General features: G+C 41.6%; 1 protein-coding gene across 6 annotated transcripts in view; it reads left to right on the top strand.

Moving 5' to 3' along the window:
* The window catches only part of PRUNE2 (prune homolog 2 with BCH domain), a 233,612-nt gene that overhangs the window by 162,323 nt on the left and 53,606 nt on the right, over positions 1-17,683 (top strand). For all 6 annotated transcript variants that reach the window (XM_032477876.1, XM_032477872.1, XM_032477875.1 and 3 more), the window contains one exon: positions 85-850. In XM_032477876.1, the coding sequence (XP_032333767.1) occupies positions 85-850 (766 nt within the window). The remainder of the gene's footprint in view (positions 1-84; positions 851-17,683) is intronic.

Below are 17,683 nucleotides of genomic sequence, written 5' to 3'. Positions count from 1 at the left end.
TAGATCATTTGCAAAGATCACAAATCACAGAACGTGTTAATTAAGCCTTGTTCTCCCCTTCTCACCTTCGTCTTCCACTTCTAGGTGCCAACAAGGGAATATTAGAGTTGGAAGAAGAAAAAATAATTCCTACCAAAGAGCCTGAGCAGATAAAATCAGAATACAGGGGAGAACGGTACCCGGAGAAGAAGGAAGATCAGCATGCGTTGCACATGGATTACATACTTGTACACCATGAAGAAAATTCACCCTCAGAGCCAGAGGCCCATGAAGCCAGAGAAAGCACATCAGAATTAGAAGAATTTCCCATAGATTCCGAAGAAACGAGGCTGCCAAGAACTCGGTTAGCAAGCTTCCCAGACACATGTGAGCCTTCTTCCTTAGATGAAAGAAACCATCTTTCTGCAGAAAGATTGTCTTCCAGAGATGAGAAGAGTTCATCCTTTGCAAGCCCTGGGCGGGACCAGAGTTGGATGGTCCTGGGCCCTAGAGAGGTTGTTGATGCATCTTTGGAAACCAGGGACAGGGGGCCTGGATGGTCTGGTGAGGCTGTGGAGCCAGGCTCTGACCACGGCATGGGCAAGGGCCCCCAAGCACAGGTTCTGAAGGCAACGAAGTCTCTAGAATCTTTAGCACTAGAGGAAGCCTCCGGTCTGTGCAGCCAATCCCAGAAGAGCAAGAGCCGAGGCCGGGCTGGCCCCGAGGCAGTTATGTTGCGGGCTGTCACCCGTGACAATGAATGGGAAATGCTTTCATCACAGCCTTCTCAGAAACGCACAATCCCTGAAATAGAAATGGAGGAGGAGACAGAGTTTCTTGAGCCCAGAACGAGGAAACCAAGACCAAATGGGTAAGCAGAAAGCTAGATTTTTTTTTTTCCTGAAAACTATTTTATTAGAAACTGGAGAAATGCTGAGGGGTAATGGAATATGAACAATACCTGGGTGATAGAAGCTTTGCTTTTATTTATCGCAGAGCATACATTAGTAAAAGCAACTGCTAGGTAAGCATCACGAAAATGATGTTTTATGTACATTTTCAGCCAGAGAGGCCCCTTCAATTTCCACCCGGAGTCTTGTATTTACCCTCCTGATACTTTCTCCACCTGCTCTATACCTGTGTTACTCTCAAACAGGCCGGTGGAACCGGAGCGGGGCGGGCACTCACACTGATTTATAGTGCACGGCACTTTGTACACATTATCTTATTCAGTCCTTACAACAGCCCTCAAGCGGTAAGTATGATGATCTGCATTTTTCACATACAGGAGTTGAGGCTCAGAAAGGTTCTGTAACTTGCCTGAAATTTAGTAACCAGAGTGAACACTCTGGGATTCAGCGTTTTCCACCTCCAAAGCCTATACTTCTACAGCAGACACACTGCCTGGCATACAGAAAAGGCGGTTCCGGTTCTATGTAAGCATCTCACTTACTAATAAAGGATAGGGAGATGCCACAGTAGGCTTAAAATCTTACTGCGAAACATTCATTCCTTAAGAGGCTGAAAAATTGGCAAATAACCATCAAACTGTTTAGCTGATAGTAACACCCCTAAATTAGGCCCACCAAAGCGTGGGTCCTTGCCTGCCAGCTGGAGAGAATTCACAGCTGAGGCAGAGGGACAGAGCGAAACTGCTTTTATTTCTCAAAAGAGGAAAAGGACAGAAAGTGCTTGAGCAGGGAGAAGGGAAGGAAAGCACTTGAACAAGGAAGAGGGGAGCAGGGGGCCGTCAGCTCAGACTGGCAGTCAGGGCAGCTGCAACCTGGGTCGGGCCACGTGGGCTTTTATGAGAGGCCTCTGCCATCATGTCCTCCTTCCGGGTGTGATGGAAGCAGTCAGTCCTTGTTTGAGCTTTTCAGTCCTTGTATGGGCTTTTCTGGTTGTTATCATGGTGATCGTCGGCTGACATGGTGCTGGTGGGTGTGTCATTGGGTGTGCGAATACATTACAATGAGCGTATAATGAGACTCAAGGTCTACCCGGAGTCAAATCCTCCACCATCTTGGATAGGGTCTGTTCTAACCACTTCTTGTTTCATCTATGCAGCTGCCTCCTGAGACTTGGGTAAGAGTAATTGCTTTCTATTTGAGGGAGGGGCAGGGGTATAATCTTGGGGGCAACAGCCTTGGTAACAAAAAGGAAAGTTGTTTTAATCAGAATGCCTGCAATCTGGTGGACCCAGCTCCCCTCCTAAAAAAAAATAACCCATCTCCAAAGTTTCTGTTCAGCCATGAAAGCTTTAAAGGGAAATGAAGGAATAATCTCAGTTAATTGTTGAGATAGGTGGTCAGAATCACATCCCCCAGTGTCTGCAGGCTTGCCCTGACCAACTGCTTGAGCCTGCTCTTCTAGGACTCAGGGAGGCCCGGGAGACTTCAGCTTTTCTATAAGCAAGAGGTGGGGGTGGGTGTGGGGGCGGCCCACAGGGCCCTGCTCCCTTTCAAAACCAGTCACCCACTCATTCATTCATTCATTCATTCACCCTTTGGTTTTTGAGAATCTGCTCTGTGCCCAGTTTCCAGGTAGCCAGTGGATGTCATCCCCGCCCTCAAGCTTCCAGGCCCTGCTAAAACTGTTTAGGGTTGTTCATGTCTCTTCACTTGCCCTGATAAAGCCCTCCTACTCCCAGGGACAAAAGGGCAAATTGTGAAAAGTAACTTCAGTAAAGGTGAAAATCACATTTCTGCCTTAAAATCTAGCGAAGGAAAGATACCTTTTCCTACTACATTTTGGGGGCATAAAGGATTATACACATCACGTACCCACTGCAAGTCAAGACAGCTGGATTCCAGCCTGGCTCTACCACTGCCCGTGATGTATAACAGGGTTAACCCTAGGCTTAAGTTTCCTCATCTGTAAAAATAAGCAGGTTGGGCTGGAGGGTCTCAAGCCTTCCTTCAGTATCAAAGCCTGCGACCATAATTTGTGTGTAAATACAAAGTGTCCAGGAGAGCTTTAGCATTGACAAATTGGTCTTCTGCAGGAACAGAGAAATCAGAACAGCAGGGGTGTATCGAAGGTTAGTGCCGTAAGGAGTTAAAAGCTGCTGCAGTATTCGAGCGCAGCTTCATCAGTCCAGACATTTCCAGTTGGCCTAATCTTTCTTTCTTCCTGTCAAGCTATTTCCTTCCAGAGAGACCTCAGATCCGCTATCAGAGGGAGGGTAGCAGATGGATCCCAGCAGCCCTGCTGGCATTGTTGTAGATTGAGCTCAGAAGGCAGGCAGCCTTGAGTTGGCTGCGCTGTGATTTGGCTTCGTGTCTGCATTGTGCACATGCCCCTGAAATCCAACAGATGATGGTGTTCCATTGTGCCACTCGCCCCTTCTAATGAGATTTCTTTGCTCGGCCCTTTCTGCTCAGCTCCTGCAGGAATGAAAATTTTCTCACCGTTGGGGGAAGGGACAGGTTTTTTCCTGCTGGCATTTGTATCACCTTTTGCATAAATAATTTACTCTGAATGTATTTGAAAACTCCCCTCCGTGCTAGAATTTGGAAGGCTGCAGATTAATCCCAAACAGTGGTTTTCTAAGTGGGGCCCTAAAACCAGTAGGCCCCAGCATCACCTGGACACTTGTTAGAAACGCACAGTGCCTGCCCCACCCACCCTAGACCTCCTGAGGCAAGCACTGGGGTGGGGCTCAGCCAGCTGTGTGTCAGCACCTCTTCCAGGGGATTCTGACACACAGTAAAGTTTGAGAATCATTGGTCTAAAGCTTACTTGCCGTCTCTCTAGGAGTTTACAGTTTACTAAGGAAGTTAAACATGAGTGATAAGGTAGAAAATTGCATGATATTTAAATCATGAGAGTTGATGACCAACATCAGTTTAAATATAAATAGCTACCAGTTATGGGCACTTGCCCTGGGCCAGATACTGAGCACTGTATGCGCACTATCCCCCTGTTACCATGGCAACAGTAGGAGGTAAGACACCAGGGAGGAAACTCAGAAAAATTGAATCACTTACTCTGGTTTATCATTAGAAAGTGGAGAAGCTGGGATTTGAATCTGAGCCTCTCTGAGTCTGGAGTAGGTGTCAGTGCGCGTCAGTTAAGAGAGCAGCTTCTGTGCAAGACACTGCTGTGCAGGAGGAACGAGGGGTGACTCAGCCAGCAGCGTCGAGAGGCCCAGTGCCCAGGGCCTGGGACACTTTAAGAAGCCCATGAGAAGCTTTGGATTTCTTTTAAAATCAAGAGAACAAATGCTTAAATTGTTGGGTGGATTTTTCTCCAGTGTGGATTATATTTCTTGCTGCCAATGCAGATGTAAAACAAATTCTTAGTTAGGTTTCTTTTTTCTCTTAAATGAAGGAAGGAGCCCATGAAGGCAAAGTGCCCAAAGCCCATGAAAGTCATACTGTGACCCTGAGAAAAGCCATTCGAGCTAGGCATTAGATGAAGGTCATGGTCGGGAAAGGTGAAGAAGAGGGTGAGAGGCCAGCCAAGTTAAACTGGGGAGAAAAAGATGAAGGACATCCTGGAGACAGGAAGGCAGTCACAGGAGCAACATGATAAAATAGCCATCTTTCCCCAACCAAAAACCTGGAACTGTCTTCTGACATGTTATTTGATCATAGGACCAAAATCAAGACTGTCCTGGGGGAAAAAAAAATTAAAACATGGTCTTCAAAAGTAAAAGTAGGCTGACAGCAGGTGCAATATGTCACACCAGCTACAAATTGGCTTCTTGCCCTCACGTCACCGAGTCACACCCTCAGCCGTCGCACTGATCTGAGAGCAGTAAGGCATATTTTCAAAATCTGAGGGAGCAGTAGAAAGATGCCTTTCCTCCTCCTCCTCCACCTACTGACTCTGGCTAACAAAACTTGTTATGAGTGCGGGGAGGTGAACCAGCTCCCCTGAGACCTTCACTGTGTTCCAGTTCCCTAGCATCAGTCTTCCCAGAGGCTTTTACCAGCACCATGGTCATCCTGCAGTGTAGACCCACCAGCGAAGGATCACACACCAGTTCCCCAGTGATCAGTGCATATGCCTGGTCTTTCCTCTGTGGTCACAGAGAACATCTGCAGAGTAACCTGCGGCATATGCACACTTTTCTGAAAACAACCATTTGTACGTTTGTTTTAAAGAAAGCATGGTTGCAAGAATGTCATGTGAAGAAAGGGTACTTAGAAAGGGTATTAGTTAGTGTTCTCCAGAGACAGAGAACCAATAGGAGCAATACATGTATATGTATGAGAGAGGGAGAAGGGAAGGAGGAAGGAAGGAGAAATTGTTTCAAGGAATTGGAATTGGCTCACAAAATTTTAGGGACTGGCAAGTATGAATTTTGTAGGACAGGCCAGCAGGCTAGAAACTCAGGCAAGAGTCATTGCAATCTTGAGTCAGAGTCTGCAGGGCAGCAGGCTGGAAACTTAGGCAGAGCCTCTGTGTTGCAGACTTGAGGAGAGTTCCTTCCTGTTCAGGAAAATTCAGACTTTGCTTGTAAGGCCTTCAGCTGATTGGATGAGGCCCACTCACATTCCCAGAGGTAATCTGCCTTACTCAAAGCCTGCTGATCTCAGTGCTAATCACATCTAAAAAAATACCTTCACAGCAACATCTAGACTGGTTGACCAAATAAGTGGGCACTAGAGCCTAGCCAAATTGACCCGTAATATTATCAGAGGTTATATGCAGAAATGAACTACATGCTAAGAACATGGGCCATTAACATAGTAAATTTATTGACTGAATTATCTTTTAAAATGAGAGGACTGATAGAAAAATATTGGCTTTCTGTAGGTGTGGGCAAACATATAGCTGTGTGGGGTGATGAAAGGAAATAATGTCCAAGAGGACTAAGAAGACTGACAATCCTTGTCCCATCTTTTGTAGGAAACATGCAGCAGGGGGGGAGGAATGGGGGAGGGGGATGGACAAGGGTCGGGAGGGGAGCTGTGGTCACCTGGACTCTTGAAGCAGGTATTTAGAAGTGACCTGATGTATTTGTGGAGCTGTAGCTTGTCTTGTAGTTCTGCAGGGTGAGTTACTTGCTACTTCCTCAAGCAAAAATGACCTTCAAACGCACTGTATTTCACATTCCACATGACCTGCTTCTTACGGTGATCTCTGTGCATTCTTTTTTCTAAACTAGTAATTTCTGGCCTTTTTTCTCCTGTCTGACAAAAACTATGGAGAAGAATTTGTCTTTCTCTCTGTGACTCTATTGGAAGATCTTATGTTTTTCATGAGACCTTCTGAAATCAGCTCATTCCGTGTGTGACTTCTGGGTGAGGAGTTAGTACCTTGGGTCCTACACCCATGTGAACGTTGAGAGTGAAAAACAGGTAAAGAAATAATCTGTTGATGCTTGCTTTCGAGGCCGGGTAATGATATGTTTGGGCTCTCAGAAGAACCAGACCCTTTGAGCACTTACTCCCCCCTCTCTGGTCTTGGTGTTTGAATGGGCTCTCTCCCAGTTCCAAACATTTGCCCTTTCTCCAAAGTAAACTGATGCTCTGTAAACAACAGCCTTCCCTTGTTTACGGACTGTTTTTGGCTTTGCCCTGAACCAAACGTGGAGGACCGAACTTGGCACTGGCTCTGTTCATTTATTTTTGTAAGTATATTTTATTATTTGGTGTGTTCCAGTTGGTGACTTGGTAGGGATAATTAAGTATCATTAAAAGTCCTTTAGATTGGCACTTTAATTCAGGTTTTAGTCTCCTCTTTTTAAAGAAAAATCATTTTATTTTGATGTCTCCCCCCACCTCCACCAGACACCCACCCCTGCCAGTTCTGCAGTCTGGCCAGCCCTATCCAGAGCAGACTTCCAACAAGTGTCAGCAGATAGACAAATGTATTATTTTCTTTGATCCACTCAATTGCTATTTGAGATAGACACGGCCAGTTTTATTATCTCAATTTCATAGACAAGCAAACTGACTCGATAAGTGAGCTGTTTAATGTCATCCAGAAATAAGAAGGTGATAAAGTTAGGACTTAAGTCTTCTCCTGTCTGGTCCAGTGCTTGTCAGTAAGACACAGAGGCCAAAACAATTTTATTCCTAATGATTCCTATTATCCCATGGAAAGGTACATCAAATTTAATAGCCCAACTTCCCAAAGAGATATTTTGAGATTAGTGAGTCAGAACTCGCCTCTGACTCTTCACACTGTTATGTGACTTACTGAGCTCTTTTCACACTAGAACACGTATTTCCCACCTCAGCAAACACATGACTACCGCCGGGTCAGGGCACCGCTCCCCGCCGGTGATGTGTGGGGCCAACTCTCGTGGCTGCGGCCAGAGGGAGGCAAGAGAATCAGACCCCTCAATGTACATTTTAAGTTTTCCAAATATTTATAGATGTGGTATTTTGTGGTGAGGGATTTTTTACTGAGAGAAAGCCCCAAGCACCAAGACGAGGTGGGGCCATTTGGCGGTCTGGTGGGAGGAACGCCCGCAGAGGAGCCCTGTTGTGTTGTGTTGGCTTCTAGGTTGAGGAAAAATCCGAGGTACTTCTCCAGCTGCAATGGAAAAACTCAGGTCAGAAAAAGGAGTTCCATGTAAATTGATGGCATTTGAGGAAGACAAGAATTCATGGCTTTCAAAAGCAAGATGTATTCATGGATCAGGGACCCAGCAGGAAAGAGACTCCACATTCAAATAAGGATCACTGGAGAAATATAAGGAATATTAATAATTAGTAAAGGGAGTATTTACAAAGAGGGAGGTAACATGTAAGGAACGAATAGTGTGGTAGCCCAGGAATAGTAACAGAACAACTGTTATTATTCCAAGGCCTCTGGGGCGAGGGGAGGCAGTGATTCCCAGAACGCAGAAAGGACAATCCTGCAAGGGACATCGTGACCTACTGTTGAGGGACACTGCCACCTGGAGGCATTCTCACAGGGAGGGAGCCAGGAGAGAGCATATCCTCTGATCTCCCACCAGGGGCCCTCATTGGTCAAAACCAAGGGGAATTTAGAGGGTGAGGGAGCCCCCTGGAGCAGAGAGCAAGGTGGAGAAAGTAGGAAATCAGACCTGATTTTTTTTTTTTTTTTTTTTTGGCTTTCCTCTGTATTTTGTGTTTCTTTTCCTTTCATATAAAAGTTACAGGTTTGAAATGTCTGCAGGAAGATGCCACTATCAGCCAGGTTAGTCGGGGATGTATTACAGCCTAACACTGGGGAAGTGTGGGGCTGGGAGAGGGAGGTGCTTCTCAGAATGGGGTTCCGTTCAGACATGGCTCCTGCCTGCCCTCTCCCTGGCTCCACCCACACCTGAACAGAAGTTATGCAACACAACTGGCTTAATTGGAGAGTGGTGGAACCTCAGGTTCTGAAAAGTGGACTGAGTTATATAAATGTACAGGATTAGTTAAGTATCCCTCCCGTGCATTGGAGGATCTGTTTCTAAGATTATGTGAGAGTCTCTTTAGAACTAAAGCTGTCAAAAAGTCACTCTGTGATTGGGTCACCCTTTGTAGAAATCCCAGCTGTACCAATGGAAGAAATTAAAATGCTACCTTCCCTTCATTTTTAACTGTTGGTTAAGAGATGTGGCTTTTAAAATTGTCCATGTAGAGAGTTTTATTCTAGGTTATGGCCAGGAAGTCATATTTTTAATTCACTGCCTTAAACTATCTGAAATTTTGATCAACTGAGAAAGAGAGTGAAAAATATGTGCGTGATGTATGTGATCTTTTACATGTTCCAAAATCTGCCCCGGATTAAGCCCAGCCAGCAGAGAACTAGGTACCTGTACCACCTTACAGAAGATACCATGCAGTGTCTTTGTCTTGTATAATTTTTGTTGTGTGTCATTGGCTTACCTTGTTGGAAAACTTTAGGTCAGCCCAGTGACACTCATCTCAATGCCAAGGATGTTATCGAGACCATGATTTTTTTTTTTTTTAACATTTTTTATTGCTTTATAATCATTTTACAATGTTGTGTCAAATTCCAGTGTAGAGCACAATTTTTCAGTTATACATGAACATATATATATTCATTGTCACATCTTCTTCTCCATAAGCTACCATAAGATCTTGTATATATTTCCCTGTGCTATACAGTATAATCTTGTTTACCCATTCTACATTTTGAAATCCCAGTCTGTCCCCTCCCACCCCCCATCCCCTTGGCAACCACAAGTTTGTATTCTATGTCGATGAGTCTGTTTGTTTTGTATTTATGTTTTGTTTTGTTTTGTTTTTAGATTCCACACGTGAATGATCTCATATGGTATTTTTCTTTCTCTTTGTGGCTTACTTCACTTAGAGTGACATTCTCCAGGGGCATCCATGTTGCTGCAAATGGTGTTATATTGTCAGTTTTTATGGCTGAATAGTATTCCATTGTATAAATATACCACCTCTTCTTTATCCAGTCATCTGTTGATGGACATTTAGGCTCTTTCCATGTCTTGGCTATTGTAAATAGTGCTGCTATGAACATTGGGGTGCAGGTGTCTTTTTGAAGTAGGGTTCCTTCTAGATATATGCCCAGGAGCGGGATTCCTGGGTCATATAGTAAGTCTATTCCTAGTCTTTTGAGGAATCTCCATACTGTTTTCCACAGTGGCTGCACCAAACTGCATTCCCACCAGCAGTGTAGGAGGGTTCCCTTTTCTCTACAGCCTGTCCAGCATTTGTCATTTGTGGACTTTTGAATGATGGCCATTCTGACTGGTGTGAGGTGATACCTCATTGTACTTTTGATTTGCATTTCTCTGATAATTAGTGATATTGAGCATTTTTTCATGTGCCTATTGATCATTTGTATTTCTTTCTTGGAGAATTTCTTGTTTAGGTCTTTGGCCCATTTTTTGATTGGGTTGTTTGTTTTTTTTCTTATTAAGTCATATGAGCTGCTTATATATTCTGGAGATCAAGCCTTTGTCAGTTTCATTTGCAAAAATTTTCTCCCATTCCGTAGGTTGTCTTTTTGTTTTACTTATGGTTTCCTTTGCTGTTCAGAAGCTTGTAAATTTCATTAGGTCCCATTTGTTTATTCTTGCTTTTATTTCTATTGCTTGGGTAGACTGTTCTAGGAGATCCTTTTTGAGATGTATGTGAGATAATGTTTTGCCTATATTTTCTTCTAGGAGGTTTATTATATCTTGTCTTGTTTAAGTCTTTGATCCATTTTGAGTTTATTTTTGTGTATGATGTAAGGGAGTGTTCTGGCTTCATTGATTTACATGCTGTGGTCCAGTTTTCCCAACACCATTTGCTGAAGAGACTGTCTTTATTCCATTGTGTATTCTTGCCTCCTTTATTGAAGATGAGTTGACCAAAAGTTTGTGGGTTCATTTCTGGGCTCTCTATTCTGTTCCATTGGTCTATATGTCTGTTTTTGTACCAATACCATGCTGTCTTGAGCTCTATAGTATTGTCTGAAGTCTGGGAGAGTTATTCCTCCAGCCTCTTTCTTTCTCTTCAGTAATGCTTTGGCAATTCTAGGTCTCTGATGGTTCCATATAAATTTTATTATGATTTGTTCTAGTTCTGTGAAATATGTCCTGGGTAATTTGATAGGGATTGCATTAAATCTGTAGACTGCCTTGGGCAGTGTGACCATTTTAACAATATTGATTCTTCCAATTCAATAGCATGGGATATCTTTCCATTTTTTAAAGTCTTCTTTAATTTCCCTCATCAATGGTTTATAGTTTTCTGTGTATAATTCTTTTACCTCCTTGGTTAGATTAATTCTTAGGTATTATATTACTTTGGGTGCTATTTTAAAGGGGCTTATTTCTTTGCTTTCTTTTTCTGTTGATTCATTGTTAGTGTAAAGAAATGCAACTGATTTTTGAACATTAATCTTGTAACCTGCTACCTTGTTGAATTCTTTAATCAGCTCTAGTAGTTTTTGTGTGGACCTTTTAGGGTTTTCTATATATAGTAACATGTCGTCAGCATATAGTGACACTTTTACCTCTTCTTTTCCAATTTGGATCCCTTTGATTTCTCTCTCTTGCCTGATTGCTGTGGCTAGGACTTCCAAGACAATGTTGAATGGGAGTGGTGATAGTAGGTATCCTTGTCTTGTCCCAGATTTTAGTGGGAAGCTTTTGAGTTTTTCACCATTGAGTACTATGCTGGCTGTAGGTTTGTCATATATGGCTTTTATTATGTTGAGATATGTTCCCTCTATACCCACTTTGGTGAGAGTTTTTATCGTAAATGGGTGCTGAAATTTATCAAATGCTTTTACTGCATCTATTGAGATGATCATCTGGTTTTTGTCCTTTCTCTTGTTGATGTGATATATTAGATTGATTGATTTGCATATGTTGAACCACCCTTGTGTCCCTGGGATGAACCCCACTTGGTCATGATGTATAATCTTTTTTATGTGCTGTTTGATTCTATTTGCTAGTATTTTGGTAAGGATTTTTGCATATATGTTCATCAGTGATACTGGTCTGTAATTCTCTTTTTTGGTGGTGTCTTTGCCTGGTTTTGGTATCAGGGTGATGTTGGTTTCATAGAATGAGTTTGGGAGTATACCCTCCTTTTCAGTCTTCTGGAAGAGTTTGAGAAGGACTGGTATGAGTTCTTCTTTGTATGTTTGGTAGAATTCCCTGGTGAAGCCGTCCGGTCCTGGACTTTTATTTGTAGGGAGGATTTTTATTGCTAATTTGATTTCATTTCTAGTGATTGGTTTGTTCAAGTGGTCAGTTTCTTCTTGATTCAGTCTTGGTGGACTGTATGTTTTCAGAAATTTGTCCATCTCCTCTAGGTTATCCATTTTGGTTTCATATAGTTTTTCATAATATTCTCGTATGATATTCTGTAGTTCTATGTCATTTGTTGTAATTTCTCCATTTTTCTTCCTTATTTTGCTTACTTGTGCTCTCTTTTTTCTTCTTTGTGAGTTTGGCCAGAGGTTTGTCGATTTTATTTACTTTTTCAAAAAACCAGCTTTTGATTTGATTGATTTTTCCTGTTTTTTTAAATCTCTATTTTATTTATTTCCTCCCTGATCTTTATAATTTCCTTCCTTCTGCTGCCTTTTGGGTTTTTTTGTTTTTCTTTTTCTAGTTCTTTTAGTTGGAGGGTTGAATTGTTTATTTGAGATTGTTCTTTTTTGAGGAAGGTCTGTTTTGCTATAAACTCCCCTCTTAGCACTGACTTTGCTGTGTCCCATAAATTTTGTGTAGTTGTGTTTTCATTTTCATTTGTCTCAAGGTATTTTTTAATTTCAACTTTGATTTCATCATTGACCCACAGGTTTTTCAATTACATGTTGTTTAATCTCCATGCTTTTCTTTTTTTCTCCTTTGATTCTCTGTAGTTGATTTCTAGTTTCATGGCATTGTGCTCAGTAAAGATGCTTGAGATAATTTCTATCTTCTTAAAATTGTTGAGGCTTCCTTTGCGCCCAAGTACATGATCAATCCTAGAAAATGTTCCATGTGCACTTGAAAAGAATGTATATCCTATTTTTGGGGTGTGTAGTGCTCTGAAAATATCCCCCAAATCTAATTTTTCTATTGTATTATTTAATTTCTCTGTTGCCTTATTTATTTTTTGTCTGGAAGATCTGTCTAGTGATGTTAATGCAGTGTTAAAATCTCTGACAATGATTGTATTCCCATCAATATCCCCCTTCATCTCTGTTAGTAATTGTTTTATGTACTTAGGTGCTCCTATATTGGGTGCATAAATATTCATGAGTGTAATATCCTCATCTTGTATTACTCATTTAATCATTACAAAATGTCCTTCTTTATCTTTCTTTATGGCCTTTGCTTTAAAGTCTATTTTGTCTGAAATCAGTACTGCTACACCTGCTTTTTTGGGTTTTCCATTTGCATGGAATATCCTTTTCCATCCTTTCACTCTCAATCTATATGCGTCCTTCTCCCTAAAGTGGGTCTCTTGTATGCAGCATATTGAAGGTTCTTACTTTATTATCCAGTCTGCCACTCTGTGTCTTTTGACTGGACCATTTAGTCCATTAACATTTACAGTAATTAGTGATAGATGTGTGTTTATTGCCATGAGACCATGATTTTCTAATCAGAATATCTGCTCTCTTGAGCAAGTCCAATCCAATCTCTATCTTGACTATAAGTTAGAGAATGTGACTTCCTTTAATTAATAACATTTGTGTAATTGATCATGTTTATCCTTTTGAGTTGACTCCTTGGAAGCTCATGTTTCACAGCTAAATGTATCACTTGCTAGTATCACATGAATAGAATTCCGAAATACGTATTTTATTGTATTGGTCAAAGTCCTAACTCCATGTTGTAATCCTGTCACTTTTTCTTTTTCAGCTATTTTTAAGTCATGTGGTGGTGGTGGGTTTTTTATAAATCTATTAGCATTATCTTAAAGTGGAAGTATAAATAAACACATCTAGCCTCTTCGTGGAACTATCCACAGTTCCCTTATAGGACTCCGTTTTCCCCCTTGCCTCTTTGCTCTGATCTCGGCACCTCTGTTCATTCCTTGCTCCTCAATCTTGTTTTCTGCATATTGAGATTCTACCTTTCATTTAAGACCCAGACCAAATGGCTCTTCTTCCTAAAATACTCCCCAGTATTATCACACAGAAGGAATGAGTCCCTCCATCTTCTAAATCTCCCTGTGCTTTGTACCACTCTTGTGGCCTTCCCCACACTCTGCTGCATGTTGCATTTACTGGAGACTCTCTTGTTACCCACCTGGACGTAAGCCACTTGAGGCTGTGGTTATGGCTTATACATCTTTATATCCCAGGCTTCCTTAAACAGCATCTATACTCAAGTTGTAACATCACGTCAAATAACGAGTGAGAATAGCAAAGTAATTTCGACGAGTGAATTTTGGAAACTAGTATAGTATCTATTGGAAAATAATTTAGATTTTCATAAGTGACACTGGCTTATGATTTTCCTTCATCATACAGCTCTTGTCTGGTTTGGGAATCAAAGTTATACTGGCACCATGAGCAAACTAGGGAGCCTTCCCTCCTTTTCTGTTCTGTGGAATAACGTGTATAATCCAGGGGAGGTTATCTACTACATGAGGATTAGGTATTGTTTATAGAGCTGTCTGTGCTTATTCCTTATTTGGGGGGATAGATATTTTTACTAATAATTTGATTTTTTGATGATTACTGGTCTACTCAAGTTTTGTAATTCTTCCTGCATCAACTTTGCTGTTTAATATTTTTCTAGAAAATTGTTCATTTCACGAAATTTTTCAAAGTTTTGGGAATAAAGTTGTTGCTATATTCTTATTTTTCAATCTCTACTATATCTGTAGTTATTATTCTTTTATTCCTGATATGCATTTGTATCGTCTCTCTTTTCCCCTTGTTCAATCTTTCTAGAAATGAGTTCATTTTATTAGTCTTTCCTTATAACTAGATTTGGTTTTGTTCATTTTTTTCCTTTTTGACTTTATTTAATTTTGCTTTCACCTCTCTCTCTTTTTTTTTTTTTTTTTTTTTTTTTCTGATGTTAATATTGCTGTACTGGCTTTCTTCCTGTTAGTACATTTCACGGTCTTTCCATTGATCTCAGAGGTCCTTGCTTTTGCCACTGAGCACCAATCACCATTTACTTCTGCCAACATGTCCGTAACTGAACTACAAGTTCATGGAGTGCCATGATACTGTCATTTCCCTACTGCTAACTTCTAGTTCCAGTTCAAGAGGGAAACTGGAGACTGGAATTGTTTGTTCAGACCTGGATGTTTCATCTAACTGTATTGGAGGTGGCTTCCTTCTCAATTTTATTCTAATGGACTAGCTGAGTATAACTACCTACTGAGCCCCAGTTTCTTTAATCTTTAATCTTAATGGTTTATACATCAGCCCAACACACACACACAATCCACCCAACCTTATGTGGCAGCCCTGCCCTAGTCAGCCCACATGGGTGCTTCATCCAGACTCCTGTCTCCATCCTGCCAACCTGGTCTTCCAGTCCATTCTCCACTCACCGGCTTGAGTGAGCCTTTCAAATGGGAATATCGTCCTTTCACTACCGATCTTCTTAAAACCTCCAATGTCTTCTCGTTTATTTTGGAATAAAATGCCAATTCTTAACTATAGTCTGTAAGGCCCTGTGTGTCTGAGTTACTGCTACATCTCTGATCACGAAGACCGCTCTCTCCATCAACCTTCAGTCTCGCCCGCCAGACTCATTCCCAGGGTAGTGATTTAGTGCCAGCTGCACTCTCTGGAGCTCTCCTGACTCGGCTGGCTCATTCTCAGCCTTGGTGGCTCCCCAGAGAGCCCTTTTGTAACTGCTCCATCTAGAGTAGCAGTAACTGTACTGCCAAGTCATTCGAGTTCTTGGGGCAATTTCACCCCTCCCACTGAGGGAACACTTGGCAATATCTGGAGACATCTTTGTCAACGGGGGCTGATGCTACTGCCATCTAATGGGCAGAGGCCACATACACTGCTACATAGCCTACAGTGCACAAAAGAGCCCCCCACAGCAAAGGGTTATCCAGCTCCAAGGGCCAATAGTGCCGAGGTTGAAACTGTGCTCTGTCCCACTGTCCTGCTTTATTTTCTTCCTACCAGTTTTTTTTTTTTTAACTATCTGAAAAGATCTTCTGTTTATTTAATTGATTTTGTGTCTCTCTCCATATATGAGGATGTACCCTCCAGGAAAGCAGAGTTTGGTTTGTCTTATTAATCACTGTACCCCTAATGCTTAGAAGAGTGACACATATTTAGACACTCCATAAATATGCCTGATTGAAGGAATGGAAAAAAAGTCAAGTTTGTCCAACATAATTTGCTTTTATTGAAACTGATTACTGATGTTTGCTGTTTCCTTTTCCAAGAGGAGTGCCCTAGATTTAGTTTGGCAGTGACTTGGTTCAGGCTACTGTAACAAATTACTTAGATCGGGTGGCTTATAAACAATACAAATTCATTTCTTAAAGTCTTAGAGGCTGGAAATTCAAAATCAGGGTGCCAGCACTGTTGGGTTCTGGTGAGAGCCCTCTTCCAGATTTCAGACTTCCAACTTCTTACTGTATCCTCACATAGTGGGAAGAGTACGCAAGGTGTCTGGGGTCTTTTAGAAGGGCACTAATCCCATTCGTGAGTGCTTCACCCTCACGACCTCACCTAAACTAATTACTTCCCGAAGGCCTCACGTCATAACATCATCACAAGGAGGGAGGCTTAGGGTTTCAACCAATGAATTTTAGGCGGGGGACAGAATCATTCAGTTCATAGGAGGAATATGCATCTTTTCAAAGGTTACAAAATCCATCTTCCTTCTTCTTTTGAAATTTGAAACCGGTTACTTAATTTTAGTGTTCTTATGCTTTTCCTGTTCATCACAGTTCTTTCAAGATTCTCATAGCCTTTCAGTTTGCTTAGAGTGCTGTTAACCCACTTCCCTCAGCCTCATGGAGAAAACAGTGTGCCTGTTGAGTTGTTGATGTTGTTGTGGTTGTTGTCTTGGTTATCCATTGCCTATACCAGTTTGAATATCCAGAGAGGAAAAATTCTTCTTACTCTGACATCTTCAACCCAAGTAGCAGTTGACAATATACAATCTTCAAAGACCTTTTTTATTTTTACTTTTTTTTTAAACTTCAATTCCTTAAATAATAATTTGAAAGTATTAGGCTCTCAAAGAATAGCTAAAACTCCCCTGGAGAATTTGGCATCTGCCATGTCCTTTTAGTTTCTTTAATAATCAGGACGCTACTTACTGCATCTAGGCAGGAATTCTTAATTTTTAAAATAACTGTAACTGCGTCTGTGGAATGAACAAGACAGTGTTTCCTCAAGTGCCCGGCTGCCTCTGAGCTATTTTGCCTGAACACCATCGAAGAGAACATCCTGTGAGATGAAAGGAAAGCTCACCGGTGGTAACGGACGTCCCACATTGCCCCATTTAATGAAGTACTTCTTATATGTTTTAAAGGTATCTGTGATTGGCCTAGTGAGAATGACTTAATCACTTTCCCTATCAACTCCTGACTTTTAAAACAGATATTAAGGACAGGTTCAGTTCCAGTCTCTGTTCTATAACATGTAACCCCTCTTTCTGCCATTCCAACTGCTGCCTTTTTCCACCTGAGGAGGGAAACTCCTACGGAGCCATCCCTTCACAAAGACCAGACCCTGTTTTCAGCCTTCACCCCAGACAGCCAGGGTGCAACAGCTCTGAAGCCATTTAATCTCGCCTGGAGATTTCTGGCTCACTGCGGCTTTAGGACATGCACTAGGTTTTTGCTGAGCCCTGCAAACGCATGCCCTCCTAATGGCCCCATAGGTCATAGCTAAACAATAGGAGGCACGTGAGAAATTATTTTCATAACTGCTCATGATTTAGAAGAATTTTGTAGGCTTTTAATTTAAATAGAGATATAAAAATTTGCTTCTTCCTCTTCTCCCCTACTGCCCTCTGACCACCCCCACCAATCACGGGGAGGACATGAAATGCCCTTCAATTTAAGGATAGAAACTAACATTTCTTAACTATTTACCATGGCCAGAAAAAGATCTTGTAATCTGGGATTTCTAATAACCTAGTTCTGAGGGTGGTGCCTGTAGTTACTTTTCGCTTTGACATTTTGCCTGATGATGATCAGAAGTCTTAGATTTGTCTGACATTTTTTTTTCCTTTAAAGATCAAACAAACGAATGTATGCTTTTCTGTTATGTAAAGTTTTCATTCATATTTCCTTTGACTGAACTACCTCAAATATTTCTGCTGGCATTTTTAGAATTCATAATAGTCTTAGTAGCTAGC

The sequence above is a fragment of the Camelus ferus genome, chromosome 4 (genome assembly GCF_009834535.1).
Source record: "Camelus ferus isolate YT-003-E chromosome 4, BCGSAC_Cfer_1.0, whole genome shotgun sequence".
Taxonomy (NCBI): domain Eukaryota; kingdom Metazoa; phylum Chordata; class Mammalia; order Artiodactyla; family Camelidae; genus Camelus; species Camelus ferus.
The sequence above is the reverse complement of the archived record's forward strand: the minus strand, read 5'-3'. Positions and strand labels throughout refer to the sequence as shown.